At 53.6% G+C, this 14,685-nt stretch overlaps 1 protein-coding gene across 2 annotated transcripts in view; it reads right to left on the bottom strand.

Annotated features, from left to right (window-relative positions):
• ASB7 (ankyrin repeat and SOCS box containing 7) overlaps window positions 1-14,550 on the bottom strand; it is a 40,788-nt gene extending 26,238 nt beyond the window's left edge. Inside the window, exons 1-5 of one of the 2 annotated variants that reach the window (XM_008248763.4) lie at window positions 13,889-14,550; window positions 13,753-13,800; window positions 12,906-12,977; window positions 7,003-7,122; window positions 4,553-4,814 (exon numbers count right to left, since the gene is read on the bottom strand). In XM_008248763.4, the coding sequence (XP_008246985.1) occupies window positions 4,553-4,763 (211 nt within the window). In that variant the 5' untranslated portion in view covers window positions 4,764-4,814; window positions 7,003-7,122; window positions 12,906-12,977; window positions 13,753-13,800; window positions 13,889-14,550. The remainder of the gene's footprint in view (window positions 1-4,552; window positions 4,815-7,002; window positions 7,123-12,905; window positions 12,978-13,752; window positions 13,801-13,888) is intronic. The other variant, XM_008248762.4, reaches the window with a different exon arrangement.
• Window positions 14,551-14,685: the final 135 nt, after the last annotated feature.

Raw genomic sequence — 14,685 nt, 5'->3', positions numbered from 1 at the left:
CCCCCACCCACATACCCAAGATCTCCACTGGAACCCCACCGTCTCTAGGAACCCCACCGTCTCTAGGAACCCCACCGTCTCTAGGAACCCTTCCTTGCGCCCAAGTCCCGCACCCCAGCAGGCAGTGAGGGTGTGTCACATGCTCCTCCACACGGCGGGCGGGGGGAGGGGAGGGGAGGGAAGTGACTTTGGTGATTTTGAAAAGTGCGTTGATGAACTCAGGTAGCTTTCGAATCCCGCCGAGGGCGGCCCATTTCTCAGCAACGCTGGAGGACAGCTGCCTCAGGGGGCTGCAGCGAGGCTCTGTGAGCAAAGCAGATGTGGGTCCTACCCTCAGGAAGACAAAGCCTTACGGGAACAAAGGGATCACCTAACAGGACGTAAACCAGATCTCATCTGACCCGCTGGATGGCGAGACAGGGTTTCCCCAGTCGGCACAAGGAAGGCAAAGGAACAGTGAGCATGCGCAGGACCCGGGCACTCCCAGGCAAAGCCTGTGCTCAGGGACCCCCAGGGACTGCCAGGGACTGCCAGGAGGCAGAGGGGCCGCCAGGGACCTCAGGGACCGCCAGGAGGCAGAGGGGCCGCCAGGGACCTCAGGGACCGCCAGGAGGCAGAGGGGCCGCGGCTCTGCGGCTCAAAGCTGGAGCTGGGCACTACGAGCCGTGTGTGCATGGGAAGGGCCAGGAGCACCGTCCTAGGGAAACGGGGACCCACTGATGGACTCCACGCAAGCATTTGCATCTCCTTGTGTAACAGACTGCGTTACCTGGAGGCGGCTGGGAGGAGGAGGAGCCAGGGTGCCCTGCCCAACAGTAGGGCAGTGTCGCCTGTCAAAGACTCGGCAAGTATGCCACAGGCACGACCAACCAGAACGAGCATCTGGTCAAACTGCAGGAGAGGAAAAGGGGTGCAGGATGGTTTCTGGGCTTGGGCGTGGCCAGTCCAGGCCACGGTGCTGTTCACTGGGAAGGGGGAAGGACGCAGTGCAGGGCCACAGCGTGGGCTGTGCTCCCATGTCCAATGCTCTGAGAGGCAGCAGGTGACAGCCCAAGTGCCTGGGTCCCTGTCACCCATGTAGGAGACCTGGATGGATGGGATTCCAGGCTCCAGGCTTTGGCTGGACGCAGCTCCAGCTGTTGCAGTGGCAGGGGGTGGGGGTGGGAGTGAGGTGTGAAGTAGCAGATAGGAGTCCCCTCTGCCTCTCCTAAAACCCGCAAAACAATGCAAAAGAACTACAACCTTGGAGAAGGTTACTCAACACATAACTAACAGAGGAGAGTGTATTTAACAATTCCTACGAGTCGATTTTTAAAAAAGATAAAAAAGCTCAGTCTTCAGATGTTTTGCTACTCACGTCTTTTTTATAAAAAAATAAGAAGGCACGCGTGTCACACAGGAAAAGCCAGCCACGTGCTAAGCGGCTCTCGCTAAGGGGGGTGCGGTCAGCGCAGGCAATAAGGACACAAGCAGCACAACCTCCCAGAGGCCACCTCGTCAGTATCCACCCTGCAACAACCACCCTCCAGGAACCATTCAAGACACCAGCTTTCCCACAGGCAGGAAGGTCTGTCAAGGACACCCTCCGTAACAGTGTATCTCCTAATGGAACAGTGGAAACAACTTGGAATGTCCAAAAACAGCAGATCAGTATAAAGCCGGTACAGCCCTCCCTCCAAGAGAATCTGGGATCCGAGAAAGTCTCACACTGACAAGGAGCTAGTACTGTACTACCGGCTTTATGTGAACAAATCAACAGGCAGAACAAACACTGCACAGGGGTGCAGCCTGCAACGCTGCCATCCCATACGGCACTGGTTCCTGTCCCGGCTGCTCCACTTCTGATCCAGCTCCCTGCTAGCTGCCTCCTGGTTTTGGCCCTGCCCTGTGGCCAGGGGAGTGACAGACAGATGGAAGCTCTCTTCCTGGCTCTGTCTCTCCCTTTAAATCAGTCAATCTTTAGAAAGAGTAGGGTCAGGGCTCAGTGTTGTGTGGCAGCACTACTGTGACACTGGCTTCCCATATGGGAGCACTGGCTCAAGTCCTGGCTTCTCTACATCTGATCCAGCTCCTTGCTAATCCGTCTGGGAAAGCAGTGGATGATGGCCTAAGTGCTTGGGCCCCTGCCACCACGTGACAGATGAGGGTGCAGTTCCTGGTTCTGGGCTTCAGGTGCCCCAACCCCAGCAGCTGTGGACATTGGGGGCAGGAACCAGTAGATGGAAGATCTCTCTCCCTCTCCCTCTGATGTCCTGCCTTTCAAATCCATCAATAAGCCAATCAAAAATAGGGGCAGGGGCTGGCACTGTAATGCAGTGGGTTAACACCCTGGCCTGAAGCGCCGGCATCCCATATGGGCACCGGTTCTAGTCCCGGCTGCTCCTCTTCCGATCCAGCTCTCTGCTATGGCCTGGGAAAGCAGTGGAAGATGGCCCAAGTCCATCTTTTCCTTTTTCTTTCCATCTTTTCTTCCTCCCACCACTGTTTTGATGAAAAAAGTTTTAACGGAACAGAGCGACACCTGCTAGTTTACAGAGCAGAGCATCTGGGCTGCTTTCGCATTACAGCAGCTTTAACAGAAACTGTTGTAGGGCTCACAAACCCTAAAATGTTTACACCCTGGCCTTTTAATGGGAAAAGTCTGCAGAACCCTGACAGTAAAGAAATCACCTAATTGCATAAAAAACATCCACTGTAGAACAACAGTCAGTATAACATGTGTGTTTAAAACCACACACAATACAACATGACCTAATTTCTCTACGCAGATCCAACAGTATTAAGAAGTAACGTGGGATCCGGTGTTGCGGCATGGCAGGTTAAGGCACAGTGTGGGATGCCAGCATCCCGTACGGGTGGGGGTTCAAGGTCCAGCTGCTCCACTTCCAATCTAGCTCCCTGCTAATGCACCTGGAAGCAGAAGGAGCCGCAGATGTAGCTCCAGGTTCCCAGCTTTGGCCTGGCTCAGCCCCAGACACTGCAACCATTTGGGGAGTGAGCCAGTGGATGAAACCTCTCTCTCTCTCTCTCCTCTTCCTCTCCCAGGGTAACTCTGCCTTTCAAATAAATAAGTAAATCTTAATAGTAAAAAAGAACGAACCTAGAGGAATAAGCAGCAAATCAAACTCACACCTCTGGGTCCTGCGGCCGAGCGGCAGGCAGAACAGGATCAAGGCTGGTCAAAGGGGGCTTTATTTGTAATGTATTTGAAGATTTGTTTTATTTGTTTCAAAGAGACACTATTCGTGTATTAACCTGAATATTTGAACTTTTAAAAATTCATTTCTTTGCGAGTGAGGCTGGTTCAAACAGAAAATAGCAGGACTGGGTGGGACAGACGCTGGGAGCCCTCGGACCTCGGTCTTCCCAAGCACTGCCAGGACGTTTGATGCTCTGATCTCACACCACCTTTCAGTCTGCTCTCGTGGCCCTCCTGCACTCCGCCTACGTCGCCCCTAATCAAGGCCAGACCGAGGCTTTTCAAGTTGTAGGGTGAAATGACATGGAAGACAGCTACGGTGCAGCTCCAGCCCCTCAGGTGTCTGCAGCCTGTCCACAGCCAACTACTTCAGGCCCACGATCCCCGCTTCAGGGTCCCTGGCACGTGTGACTGGCCAGGCTCAGGTTTAGCACTGCCGTGCACTTGGCCCAAGCTCAGGGCCTCTGTACTCACAGATTCACACGCTCCTCAGGAGAGCTGTGGGGCTTCTAACATTTTTCTGCGCTTAGGACGCAAGCAAGGCTGGCCAGGCTTCTAACAGTGCACCTGAGGAATGACAGCAGATCTCTGCGGGCCCTGGAACGGCACAGGTGTGCATGCGAGTGCCAACCCGCGGCCTGACGCCGTAACGCAGGAGACACTGCAGGAGTGGCTGATAAAATACTCAAGACCCATCTTTAGGAAAGGAAGGGAAGTTGAAATTCAACTGGAGGAAAAGTAAATCAGTTCAGGGCAACTGTCAGTTTTACAACTTTATGGGAATGAATACTCCCTTGAAGTAAAAACAAAAAATGTCAGATGTAATTTCCAACTGCATAAATATACAAGACCAGACCTCGGATACCCAGGCTCCTCTTAGGATACCTGGGAGCCGTGCACAACTCTGGGAAAGGCAAGTGCTCCCCAACAGTCATCATAAAGGAGAGCACCCAAAATTACAAGGGAGGTAAATTCAAAGGAAGGGCACTGTGAGGGCCACGAAGCTCCCAGGGCCTGAGCTAGGTCCCTCGATTAAGCAGTTACCAGCGAGGAAAACCTTTGCCATCCTCCAACTGTAGGAACCACAGCCACTCTGCTTCCGAAACAAAAGCGACTGCGATCCCGAAGAAAGGGTCAGAATCCCCTGGGAGAGTCAGGCTGTGTAGACTGCTGCAGCACGTGGAAAAGCCCACTTTCCAAACTGATCTTTTCAAGCGACCTTGTTTTAAAGGAAACCTCAGTGCGACGGTAAGAAATCTGCCCAGGACAGCTGAAGATGCTGAGTGCTAGCCCCAGAGTTGAACACTAAATATAACTGCATTTCAAGCTTCTCCTGGGGCCTCTGGCACTCACCTCCGTGTTCCAGAAATACTCGAACACATCTTTCCTTTCCTCTTGCTGCGGAGAAATGGAGCAGCGTCCAGCCGTTGGCATCGCGGCCGTTCGGAGAGTAGCCTTGCTCGAGCATCTTCCGCACGGTGTGGACATCCCCAGCGGCCACCGCGGCCTGGATCTGCAATTCTTCCTGCAGCTCAGGGTTCCTTCGACAGTGGTGGTGTAACATCCTAGCTGAGTCCGCTTGTTACAAAGGAGTCATTAGGTCACAGGGATCAGCCTTGAAGGGCAGGTAGAAGAGATGAAATTGAGCGTACTTGGCGCCTGGGAGTTGTCCACTAGATATCTCAGCACTGTTCAAGGCCTCAATCAGAAATCCTTGGTAATGACCCTTCCTACTACTAGTGAACATGCGGCTGTTGAGACCAAAACTTTCGATTATTTCCCTAAGATTACAAACTATTTCAAAAGAAACAGCACTCTTATTCAACAAAAAAATCACTCACAGCAAACAGCCCACGAGCACGGCATGCGGGTTTAGCTAAGAGGGAGGAGATGCCAGGTAGCAAATCAGGTGAGTGCCCATCTCAGGAGCTCTCACTCACTGGACGCACCACAGAGGAGGTGGAGCTACAAGCCCGGAGGAGGTGGAGCTACAAGCCCGGAGGAGGTGGAGCTACAAGCCCGGAGGAGGTGGAGCTACAAGCCGGGAGGAGGTGGAGCTACAAGCCGTTCAAGGGTGCTGTCACTGATTGGAGATAGTCAACATGGAGCAATAAATGGACAACCCATTTACTGGGAACACCAAAGACAATGAAGGCAGTGGGTTAAAAAAAAAAAAAAAAAAAAGCCCCAAACAAAAACCTTTTGACTATTTCTCTCAAGTATTTCAACAACATTTTATCTTTAGCACAAAGCGAGGAAGGCTGGGTAGAGAAGTAGCAGATTAAGAAATCAGAATAAAATGTTGGGATGGGATTTATTTTCCTTTTATTGGTTTGTTTGTCTTTCTATCAGCGCTTCCCGCTTCCTGTTACTGTCTACACAGCCTCTGGTACATGTTTCTAAATTCTATTTTCCACTCCATAAATAATCAAAGTAGCAACAAATAACATACATTTTAAAACTCTGAGAATCTAAATAATCTGTCAATTAGCCCTACGATAAAATTATCTGAAAGGAAAGAGTAGCACACTGAATCCCTTCACTCACTAGGTCACAAGAAGTGTCAGAAAATGACATCGCCTTCATACCAAGTTCAGAATGAAACGGTGAGACGCTGCACGTGTGTGTGTGTGTGTGTGTATGTCTGTGCGTTACAAATTCAGTTCAGTGGGATTTTTTTTTTCTTTTTTTTTTTGACAGGCAGAGTGGATAGTGAGAGAGACAGACAGAGAGAAAGGTCTTCCTTTGCCGTTGGTTCACCCTCCAATGGCTGCTGCAGCCAGCACACCGTGCTGATCCAATGGCAGGAGCCAGGTACTTATCCTGGTCTCCCATGGGGTGCAGGGCCCAAGGACTTGGGCCATCCTCCACTGCACTCCCTGGCCACAGCAGAGAGCTGGCCTGGAAGAGGGGCAACCGGGACAGAATCCAGCGCCCCGACCGGGACTAGAACCCGGTGTGCCGGCACCGCAAGGTGGAGGATTAGCCTAGTGAGCCGGCGGCGCCGGCCCAGTGGGATTTTAAGTTAAGTACATACAGAAATCTAAACTAACTAGCTTCCAGGAAGTCATTCCAAACTGGGCTAATTTGTAGAAGACTAGACTCATCTCTTAACAAGTACCTTCCATTTCTAAAAATAGAAAAAAACAATTATGTGATAAAGCTCTTTAAAGACACTGTGCTCTCCAACGTGGATTCAGGATCTCAGGATAGTCTTGCTACTAACAGTAATGTATCTTGCAAAACCTCTCGTTACGGACTGCACACGGGTAAACGGAAGCCCAGCTCGGGTCGAATCATTACAGATGGCGTGTACAGGCACCTGATGGTGCTCTCAACAGAGTCGGGGTCTTCACTCAGCCCGAAGCGTCACTACCAAGTGGTGGAATTTTGTCACATGACTGCTATCGAGCGCCATTTTCTCCGAGAAAACCAGGAGATGAGAGACTTAACAACTTGTTTCCTCGGTAAGATTTCCCTCACTCCTTCACTTAATGACAAAACTAAAGTCTCGTCTCAGAAATTTTGAAAGAAAATAAGGAATCTTGTCGGAATAGGTCTTTCCTGATTCTTATCGTAGTCCGCGTGTTAAAGGCCATCAGAGGGAGTTAATGGGATCTACGGTCGCACGCTCAGACCATCATCTTTCAGATTCTGCTGTGGTGGCAGACCGGTCTACCGTGGCAGAGGGTGAATGCGGCGATGCAATCCTGAATTTTCTTCCAGCACACACTGGCTGGCTTAAAGGAAGAAACAGAAAGCTGAACAGGTGGTCTCCCAACACAGCCCCCGCGTCACCTCACCTGACGGAAGAATGTCCCCTCTCCTGGTATGTGGATTGCCTAGTAACCATTGTGCACATACAGCATGGTGGGGATGGGCTCAGTGTGCGTCCTCCGGCAGAGCCCCAGAGCCTTCTCAACCTGCAAGCAAACAGAGTAAGAACCGTGGGAAACTCCTTGAGCGAATCCAGAACCAGAGCTGCCCGCGGGGTCTCGGCACTTGACGGCAAATCCAGAGGGCTGCGGACGCAGATCAGTTCTTTGACAAAATGCTTTCGTCACTTACGTATTAATCTCCAAGATGAAATCAAACGTGATTTATTTTCAGGATCCCTCCCTCCCACCGGATGGCAGCTTTACAAAAAAGATTAAGTGAAGAAAAGAATAAATCACACATTCAGGACTTGTAGGTATGCACGAATTCTTCTTCCTCTGTTGAGAATATATTCCCAGACTGGCTCCACTTGTTTCTGACACCATGATCACCTATTCTCTCTAAAGAGGACTAAAACGAGAAAGCTTGTGCATTCGATACAGAAGGTGGCCGGCACGAAAAAGCAATCTGCGGTGATTCTACCTTTAAAAGCCACTCTTCGTGTTCTCCGAAGACACCAAGCCCCTCATGCTGAAACGGACTCCTCTATGAAGAAAGACGGCAGACTCAGAAAAACCTTAACAGTCTTGCCAGCTTCCCCGGGATTCTGAGAACACTCATGTGTATGGCGCGCTTCCTCCCTGCCGACGAAATCCTAGCTCTGCGCTCCACTAGGGTTAGGGCCACATGCACAGTGACTTCCACACAGCAGGAATTACGTATGGGAGCCCCGCCGCACCGCTGCGTGGTGTGTGGTGTGCCAAGCCCTCTGTCACCTGCACCTTCAGGAGAGGCAGGGCCAGGCCTCCCGCCGGCTGCAGGTCTCCATCCCGGCACAGGCACAGCCCCGTCTGCCTCGTCCTCTCTTCTCACCTGACTCTCCCTTGTCACACTTCTTCAGGGAAGGCAGAGAGCTTACCAACTTGTACTTGGAAACAGAATGGGATTTAAAACTCTAGTATTTCTAACTACATGAGCTCGACACGATCAGATTGACTCCTACAAGGCACTGTGTAAAACGCACAGAACCACGTTCCGTACGTGCCGGATTCTAAGACTTGGGCAGGAACTTGGAGGCTGGCCCTGGTGCTGTCTTGTACACCGGTCAGCAAGGAAGCGCCCACAGAACAGCGGCAGGACGGGGCATGACAGAGGGACGGAGGAGCCAGCTCAGAGAGCTCCCACGGACAAGGCGGGATGATCTGGGCAAGGAAGCGCTTCAGGAAGTCTGGATGGAAACCCAAAGTGTCACGTAACTTTCAGTGAGTTCATACTGACACAAATAAATAACTGCCTCAGTTAAAAAATGGAGGAGAAAGGAAGCTTGTTCTAAAATTCAGAAGCGCATGGACAGTCCCCACCCCTGCCAAGGTGGGGCCACGTGAACCAATGACAGACGGGAAGCAGGTATGGAAAACACGTGACCTCTGTCCTAGCTTCTGTAAACCTACGGTGAACTTTATTTCTAAAATGGAACTGTCTCTGATGACGAGCTCACACGCTCCTGCAGAAGAACCTGCGATCGTCCCGGCGGGAGCTGCAGGACCACCCCGGATGCCTCCCGTCTCTGTGTGCCCTCACACCGTCTGCCTCCCACACGGAACCTGCGATCGTCCCGCGGGAGCTGCAGGACCACCCCGGACGCCTCCCGTCTCTGTGTGCCCTCACACCCTCTGCCTCCTGCATGGAACCTGTGATCGTCCCGCGGGAGCTGCAGGACCACCCCGGACACCTCCCGTCTCTGTGTGCCCTCACACCGTCTGCCTCCCTCACGGAACCTGCGATCGTCCCGCGGGAGCTGCAGGACCACCCCGGACGCCTCCCGTCTCTGTGTGCCCTCACACCGTCTGCCTTCCGCACGGAACCTGCGATCGTCCCGCGGGAGCTGCAGGACCACCCCGGACACCTCCCGTCTCTGTGTGCCCTCACACCGTCTGCCTCCCTCACGGAACCTGCGATCGTCCCGCGGGAGCTGCGGGACCACCCCGGATGCCTCCCGTCTCTGTGTGCCCTCACACCGTCTGCCTCCCACAGGGAACCTGTGATCGATCGATCCTTTCCCGCGGGAGCTGCAGGACCACCCCAGACGCCTCCCGTCTCTGTGTGCCCTCACACCGTCTGCCTCCCTCACGGAACCTGCGTAATGTCCCGGCGGGAGCTGCAGGACCACCCCGGACGCCTCCCGTCTCTGTGTGCCCTCACACCGTCTGCCTCCCGCACGGAACCTGCGATCGTCCCGCGGGAGCTGCAGGACCACCCCGGACGCCTCCCACCTGTGTGCCCTCACACCCTCTGCCTCCCGCCCAGATCCTTAGGGGCGCTGCTGGCTTCTGCCTCCCTGTCACCACCGCACACAGGCAGCTGGGCTCAATGGGAAGGGGCACGCAGGCCGGAGGCCGAGAGGGTAAAACAGCAGCAACTTGGTAGTAACGCCAGGAAAAGGCCTGGCGTGCAAGATGAGCGACGAAATGATTTCTCACACAAGCAAGACGCACAAACAAGAGCCCTTGTGGTGACTGCACGCGACCGACTGGAGTCAGACGAACGCCCGCTGAGTACCTGGCCTGCGCGGCCCGGTGCTTGTCGCGGCCACGGCAGTCACCTTTGTGTGATGTCCTAACACAGTGTTCTGCAGACCCCCAGTGAACTTTAAGATTATTTATATATAATCACCATAGGTTTAAACCAAAACAGCGCCTGTGGCATGTGCCTGTGTGTTGATATTCATGGGGTAAGACGTGCGGGACACACACATGACCCCGGCCACCTCGTCACTTGGAATCACAGAGGACAACGATTTACCAGAGAACCGTCAACAGTCAAGTGACTAGTGTCCTCTGGCTATTTCATGAGATCTGCATCTAACAGAGTACAGCTGTTCACCTGTGCACAGAAAAGGGGCGGGGAAGACTGCAATTTAAAAGCAAATGCAGCATCCAATGGTAAAGACGCCTATTAAAAGCCACCGAGGAATTCCAGAGATGAGAACCGGCAAAGCCCCACTCCCCCTGAGGGAGCGCACGCTTCAAAATCTAATACGGTCCTGCAAGCCACCTACGCAATGAAGGGACACGGCCAAGGAGGCCAGTGTCCCGACAGCGGATGCACGTGTCAGCCGTCCTACACCAGGGTGGCTGTGGACCCAGGAGAGGACAGTCTTCAGAGACTCCAGGCTTCAGTCAGAAAACAAAAAAGCTGCACACAAACAAGCCTGCACAATCAAAATGAACCATTTTCCCAACATACGTCGTTTTACCCAAAGTCTCACTGCCAATGCTAATACTATGCGTCGGTTTCGCTAATGCATCTTTTCCCACTCCACGTGAGATCAATAGAAAACAGGCTTCCAGCTTTTATACCCTGGACCATATTAGAAACTACAAATTTAGGGATTTAAATACATTACCACCTGATTTCCATAGAGCTGCCACGTGAACTTCATTTAAAGGTAAGACTTCTCACTTCTTACAGTGGACAGAAAAAAGTCTATGCTGATAGGATAAGGCGAATGGTAAAAACAACCATGAAACAGGGGTGTTCAAGACCTGCCCAGCATCACACAACCGTCACCAAGGCTGGTCGCACATCTCGTTTCTCTGGAATAACTGATTCATGGTATTTGTGGTATTTAAGGTATGTATGGTTTTTCTGTTTATTATTCTCACTGAGAGTCCACGCATTTTCTGAGCAGGTGACACAAATCAGAACTGTGCCTTCTGATTGCACACCAGCTAGGAACAAGGCAGCAGAGTAAATCACGGTGCAGGCCGCTAAGGGAGTGAAGTCAGTGGCTCTCGGACATCCTGCAGCAAACACCGAGAGGCCAGACCAAAACACACGAGGGCTGCCCAGCCCTCCTGGTGTGCTCGAGGGCCCAGCACCCAAAAGAAAGTCGATGTGTTATGTCAGCGTCACTCGCTACAACCAAGGGCTGATGTTCCTAAGCCAGTGAGGGGATTTCTACTTCCGCCCCGTTACTGGGCATCCGTATACCTCAGGATTTATTATCCACGACTTATCTATGAGTCACCCGAGTTCCAGTAAAAACACACACATTCATGAAACGTGGATGAGGCAATAGAGGAAGATTGAAAACTCACTTATCCAGATCCAGCTCGAAGCTTAAGTCACAAACACTATAAACGACGAGGTCTGGTTGGCCCTGTCTTATTAACCACGTCTGCCAGTATCGGCTTAGCAGCCTCCTATGTCGCTGCCTAGGGAATCTGTGGGAAAGAGGCCATCGCTCCACTTGGGGAGTGCACTTGGCTTCGCCTCCCTTGCTCAGAGTGAAGAGAGAGGCTGGAACTCAGGTTAGCAGCGATGAGAATATCAACTCCACCCAACCTGGACTTTTTACAGATGGTTTAAACCTCTGCACCACCAAAGTCAAGTGAGAATGAAATAGACACACCTTATGCAGCACGCTGACTAATTGAGAATGACATCACTTTCAGTATAGAAAGCACAAGTCTTGGCCATAATACATCTAGTGATACTGAACAGGTATCGCTGAATATCTTCCATTAAAAACAATTCTGCAGCAGGTGCTCGGCCTGGCAGTTAAGATACCAGCGAAGATGCCCACAGCCCGCATCCGAGTGCCCGGGTTAGATTCCCGGCTTCGGCTACTGATCGGAGCTTCCTGCCAGTGCAGACTCTGGGGGCGGCCGTGGAAGTTCAAGAAGCTGAGTCCCTGCTGCCCCTGTGGGCGACCTACATTGAGTTCCAGGTTCCTGGTTCAGCCCAGGCCAGCCCCGGCCACTGCAGGCCTTTGGGGAGTGAACCAGAGGATGGAAGCTCTCTCCAACAACAACAGAATCCATTATCCCCTGTGTGATCACAGATGTGTGTCTGGTTACCAAGCAAACCAGATGATTTATTTTTCCCCCAAAAAACCAAGCAACTGGCAACAGAATTAACACCAAGGTAACCGCCAGGTTGAAACACATCAACTACCTAACTGACCGTGTCGGTAAATAAAAATACTCACATATTTCAGATGTTCGGCTTCACCTACATCAAACATTCTCAATCATGCTAACATTAGAAACGTGACAGACGCTGACAATTCTACTGGACATTCCCTAATCTTAGAAAAAGCATGAGAAATCGAGAGGGCACACGAAATACTGCTGAAGCAGTGAGAACGACCTGGCTAGACAACCGGAGAAAGCAAGGTTCTTTCTTTACCTCAAAGCTGGAGAGGCCCTGGGTCCCTCGCCTACCATCTTAGCTGGCAAAACCCCTCAGCAAAGTAAACATCCCAGAAACCTAGTGCCTCAGATGCTGACTAAACGTGAAACAGGAAAAGGTTTGCAAAGGAAACACACCTCAAATGCTCTAGCACGGCAGAGTTTTAATCATTCGATGTCTCTGGTGATCTCCATACGGCCACAAACACAAGTGCACCTGAAAAGGAGCTACCCCTGGCTCCCCACACGCACACCCAAGGCTGCCTTCACCCTCCCTCGGAGCAGCACCCTCGTTACAAGTCTCCCACATCCTCCCTCGGAGCAGCACCCTCGTTACAAGTCTCCCACGGCGTCCAGGTCTCCAGACCCCGCTACAGTGTCTTCAGCCACATGTAGAGAATCAGCAGAGACGTCGTGGGAGCAGAAGGTCTAGTGACCCAGAGGAAGTCACCAATCTGAATCTCTCCCAAGAACGTCTTTGCGCCAGAAATTCCCTAAGTGGTCAGCAACATCAGAACAACTCGGAGGCGAACAGGCTGCCTTTCACTCTTGCTACGGGAGGTGACAAAGTCGCGGCTGCCGTGAGACCTGACTTCCGAGTCCGCCTCGCGGGGACGACACTAACGCTCACTTACCTTGGGCGGATCTGCGAGGCAGCGGCACACCACGCAGCGGCACGTGAACTAGACACGCAAAGTCTGTAAGAGCTGTGAAGCGAGAATCTCGTTTACGAAGTGTTGCCACTGGAAGCCCCACATACTTCAACACATCAAACGATCTCTCTGGTTTGGTGTTTTTTTTTTTTTTTAATTTTTTGAGTGTCAAATGACTTAATAACACATTGTGCAAAATTCTATCAGTTCTAGAAGATCTTCGGTGTAACAAACTCCAGTCCCTTCCTAGTCCACCTGTATCGGTCACCCAGAAGCCGAGTTCACGGTCCCCAAGTGCTCCCACTACTGCTGCCTGCACGAGGAAGGTGCACAGATCCACTTCTTAGTAGGAAAAAAAATCAAAATTATTTCCTAAAACAAGCCATTAATTTCCCTTCCCCTACCAAAGGCCGTCCCCTAGCAAACCCCAAAGATTTCCTGGTGGAGGAAGAGGCAAGGGGACACGGGAAGGGGTCGGGGAGAGCAGTAAACTGCGGGTTAATTAACACGCAGGGTCCTTCAGAATTAACGAGCAATTAACACGGAATTGAGGAATTCCTCCGAGAGCAAGGAAGCGGGGGTCGCTACCCGAAACCTCTCAAAGCCACAGGGCAGAGCTCATGCAAAACGCGGAAACACACGGGGCCGGGCCCTCGCAGGGGTGAGAGCCGGCTCCGGCGTGCAGGAGTTATCGGGGCGCCGGGGTCACGCGTGGGCAGCGGGGCCGGGAGAGGGTGCACTCCCAGGCAACTGCCCCCCAAATGCAGCCCCGCGCGGGGGGGGGGGAGGCAGGGATGAACAATGGGGGAGGGGAGGCCCGGCTCCTTACCTGGCCGCAGATGCTGGTGCCCGGCTCCCCGCCGCCGCCGGCTCCCACCTGGAAAACAGCAGCGGCGAGGAGGGGGCTCGCCCCCGCCCACCCTCCCGGCCGGCCCCGGCCCCCCGGCGGAGGTAACTGACTTTACCTGTCCCCTCAGCTGCGGCCCCTCTCCCTCCTTTGCGTCTCCTCCACACTCGCCAACTTCTCCATTGAAGAAACACCCCAGGCAGGGCCGGACGCGGGGGCTCCCCTCACGGCCCCGAGCCGCCGAGCATCCGCACCGCCGAGCAGGCGCGGGGCGGCGGTCCCGGCGGCCGGGCAGCCTCGGGGCAGGGGTGCAGGGAGGAAGTCCCGGCTCGGGTGGGGGGGCAGTCCCGGGCCAGGGGCTCGGAGCAGGGGCTTGCCGCACTCCGGGCCGGAGGCTTCCAGCTGCGGAGGGACCCAGGAGGTCGCGGGACAGCGAGGTCCCGGGTCATACAGGGGCCCAAGTGCCAGCAGCGGGGTCTCCGGACTGGGGGCTTTCGGGATGCACTTTGCACTGGGCCACCCCCGCCCCCTCCCTCCAGCACTTTGGGGTCACTGGGATGGGACCAAGCCTTCAGCGACCAATCAGCGGCCGCCCTGGAGCCTGAGCCCGGAGCCGTAAACCAGGTCCGGGGTGGGTGGGGGTGGGGGGTGGGGGCGACTTGGTTGGTTGGTTGCTTCCTTCTCTCCTCCTTACCCCGGCAGCCCCCACCCCCTGGATGCCGTAAAGCTGCCTGCGCATTCGCGACAGTTGGAGGAGGCGTGCCGATCTGGGCTGGGACTCGTTTCTGATTGGTCTCACTTGCTTCCCCCCCCCCCCACCGCGGCTTCCCCGCCGTGGCTTCCGAGGCTCCGCCCCTGGCGGGGGGGACTCGAAGCGGTTGCTAAGAGACGCGGTACGCTGAACGCGGCCTCTGC

The sequence above is a fragment of the Oryctolagus cuniculus genome, chromosome 12, assembly GCF_964237555.1.
Source record: "Oryctolagus cuniculus chromosome 12, mOryCun1.1, whole genome shotgun sequence".
NCBI lineage: Eukaryota > Metazoa > Chordata > Mammalia > Lagomorpha > Leporidae > Oryctolagus > Oryctolagus cuniculus.
Note: the sequence above shows the minus strand (reverse complement) of the source record. Positions and strands in the feature narration are given on the sequence as shown.